At 63.1% G+C, this 2,897-nt stretch overlaps 1 protein-coding gene across 1 annotated transcript; it reads right to left on the bottom strand.

Annotated features, from left to right (window-relative positions):
• Positions 1 to 1,121: 1,121 nt before the first annotated feature.
• Lrrc3 (leucine rich repeat containing 3) lies at positions 1,122 to 2,884 on the bottom strand. Its single transcript, XM_010636467.2, has one exon. It carries the CDS (start codon positions 2,776 to 2,778, stop codon positions 2,005 to 2,007), a length of 774 nt encoding a protein of 257 aa, XP_010634769.1. The 5' UTR covers positions 2,779 to 2,884; the 3' UTR covers positions 1,122 to 2,004.
• Between the last annotated feature and the right edge of the window lie 13 nt (positions 2,885 to 2,897).

Here is a 2,897-nt window from a genome sequence, read left to right as displayed (position 1 = left end):
GGTTGGTGCGGTGTGGTGGGTGAGCGTGGGGAGGGGGAGGGCGAGGGAGTCCCCCCAAGCCAAGCTTCTGGGCAGCAGGGGGGCTCGGAGGAACCGGGCAGGGTCTGGGAGCTTCCTCAGAGGGTGGAGCCAGCAAGACCATGTGAGCCTGGGATCCTGGGGGAGGCAGGGGCCTTCTCCCCACCCTGGCCTGGTGGGGCTACACCGCGCCCAGTGACCCCCAGGGACAGACTGGCCCAGGACTGGAGGGGTACAAATCGGGGCAAGGAGAGAAGGGGCAGCCTGCCACGTGCCCCCGAGGTTCCTGACCTTCACCATGTGGCCTCTGCCCAGCCCCTGCCCAGCACCAGGGCCTGGCACAGGGGCCTCTCTCACGGCAGCACCCAGGGGCAGGGCAAAGGGGTGGCAGGGACCCAAACAGCCACATCCGCTCCCGGCAGCATTCGTCACAGCAGAGGAGCAGCACTAAGCCGAGCCCCTCCGCAAGGTGTGTCCCAGAGCCGCAGCCGCCACCTGGAGGTGTCCCTGTGCACTGGAACCCATGTCCTTCACACACGCATCCCTCACGTGTCCTTCTCCTCTGCACAGAAAACCCCACAGGCCAGGCCTGCTGCTGCCCTGCACACTGGGCCCGGGCACCTCGCGCTGGCCGCATCTGTGCCGCGTGGACCCTGCTGCCACCATGTGAACACCCAGATCACCCCGAAGAGGCCAGTCGCTGGGTCTCAGGTCTCCCAGGGGCAGGGGCATGGCAGGGGCGACCTCCGCAGCCTCGAGTCACTGCCTTGGGCAGTGTAGAGCAGGCCAGGGGAGCAGGCTTGAACCCCCAGCTCCTGGGCAGGTCCCGCACACTCTGCCCTGCTGGAACACAGCCCTGAGCAGCCGCCCTGCACCTGCCCCGGACACAGGCAAGGGCACCTGCCACATCTGTGGGTCGTCGCTTCCGTGCAGCACGATTAAAGACTCACTGCTGTGTTCCACGGAGCTCTTCCCGTCCCTCTCCACAAGTGTGGGGACCAGGTCTCCAAACTCCAGCCCAGGCCCTGTACACAGTGCTTTCCAGACACAGACGCCCCAACTGACTTCAAGCTTCTGCTTGAAGAGGCATCTACCCTTTACCCTTAAGTCCACACACAATTTACACTCATCTGCTACCCCTCAAAAAGAGCTGTGAAGCAGTTACAATATGAACATTCGTACAAAAGGACAGTGACAAGTAAAATCAGTCATAGGGGTGGTGGTAACATCTGCCTTGAACACGAAGTCATGTACATAAGAAAATGGAGCAATAAATGCTCTCTGAGATTACTGGCAGTGAAGGTGAAAAGAGAAAGTTCCTGTTGCCAAGGAAAAGCAGCACTGGTGGATTAGCCAGGAGAGGTCATGCATCGGTCCTCCCGCCCCCTGAAAAGGGCCGCTTTGGAAGTCAGTGGTGGAAAAGCAAGGCACAGCAGTGACCGGTCCAGGCCTTCCTTCCACCAGGAGGCTCAGCCAGAGCGTGGGAGGCAGGGCAGGGCTGTGCTTGTCTGGACCTTCCTCTGGTTTTCAGTCCATGGAGGGGACTTCAGTGCAAAGGTCACTCAAACATTCTGGCAGCCAAGTTCAGGGCAAGCTCCAACCTCCCCTCACCCTGGGAACCAGTCCCCAGGACTTTGCTCTGGAAACGGGGCACACAATCCAGGCCGAGGGTGCTCGGGATTAAACAAAGACAAGCCGGCTCCTCATGTATCTGTGGCTCACAGGCACACAGCCCCTGGGAGGGACTGGTGGAGAGAAGGGGCATGGAACATTGCCATGGGTGGCCTGGGCTCCCATCCTGGGCGGACCGCATCCTGATTGTGTGGTCCAGAGAGTCCCCATCTCTCCAAGCCTCTGTTTCCTCCCCTACTGAGTGACCAGGGGCAGTACATGAAGGACCTGCTGTCACACCCACCTCCCACGTTAGTCTCTTCCTGCCAGGAAGTCCACGGCAGGTGGCAGACAGTGGCCTGCTGGGCACAGGCTCTAGGGCACAGGACTGCCCAGGTCCTTGGGGATGGGGGCGCTGGGCAGGGACTTCAGGTACTCCAGGTGCCTCCGGGCATCCTCCTGGTTGTGCCGCACATAGTATACGATGTAAGTGACGACCATGGTGAACCAGCCAAACATGGTGACCAGCATGGCCACATCCGTGGTCTTGTGATGGGTGCTGCAGAGGCTGACGCCCGAGTCCAGCACCTGGATCAGCGGCTGGCCCACGAACTCCTCCTGCACGGAAGTGTGACAGGCCATCTCATCCACCGAGTCGGGGTCCAGCTTCAGCTCCCAGAGCGCCTCCTGCAGGGCACACTCGCAGTGCAGCGGGTTGTGGGACAGGCGGATCTTGGCGCTCAGCTTGCCCAGGGCGTCCTTGGGGATCCTCCGGATGCGGTTGTGGGACAGGTCCAGCAGCCGCAGGCCCCCAGCCAGGCCAGAGAAGGCCGCGGGGCCGATGGTCTCCACGGTGTTGTGGGACAGGTCGAGCTCGCGCAGATGGTGCAGGTGCTGGAAGGCGCCGTCCGGGATGCGGGAGATCCTGTTGGCGTCCAGCTTCAGGAGCACCGCGTCCGCGGGAATGTCCCCAGGGACCTCCTGCAAGCCGCTGTCGCTGCAGTGCACGGCCACAGCCCCCGCGTGGTCAGGGCATTCGCAGGCCTGTGGACAGGAGGCGCCCAGGCGCAGGCAGAGCAGGAGGAAGAGGCACGAGCCCCGGGCGGGAGCCAGTGGGGACTTGGGACTCTGTCTGGCCCTGGGGCCCATCCTTCCCCGGGCTGGGAGGGGAACCACGGCGCAGGGTCCCCCAAAGCAGCGCAGATCCCGACTCGCAGGCCAGGGGGAGGGCGGTGCAGCCTGCAGCGCCGGAGGAGGCACCAAGGCGA

Source organism: Fukomys damarensis, unplaced genomic scaffold, assembly GCF_012274545.1.
Source record: "Fukomys damarensis isolate Sample0158 unplaced genomic scaffold, DMR_v1.0_HiC HiC_scaffold_24, whole genome shotgun sequence".
Classification (NCBI taxonomy): Eukaryota; Metazoa; Chordata; class Mammalia; order Rodentia; family Bathyergidae; genus Fukomys; species Fukomys damarensis.
This window is presented reverse-complemented; position numbering and strand designations above follow the sequence as displayed.

Coding starts and splice junctions, on each gene's coding strand:
- Lrrc3 (XM_010636467.2), bottom strand. CDS start 2,778: ATGGGCCCCAGGGCCAGACAGAGTCCCAAGTCCCCACTGGCTCCCGCC.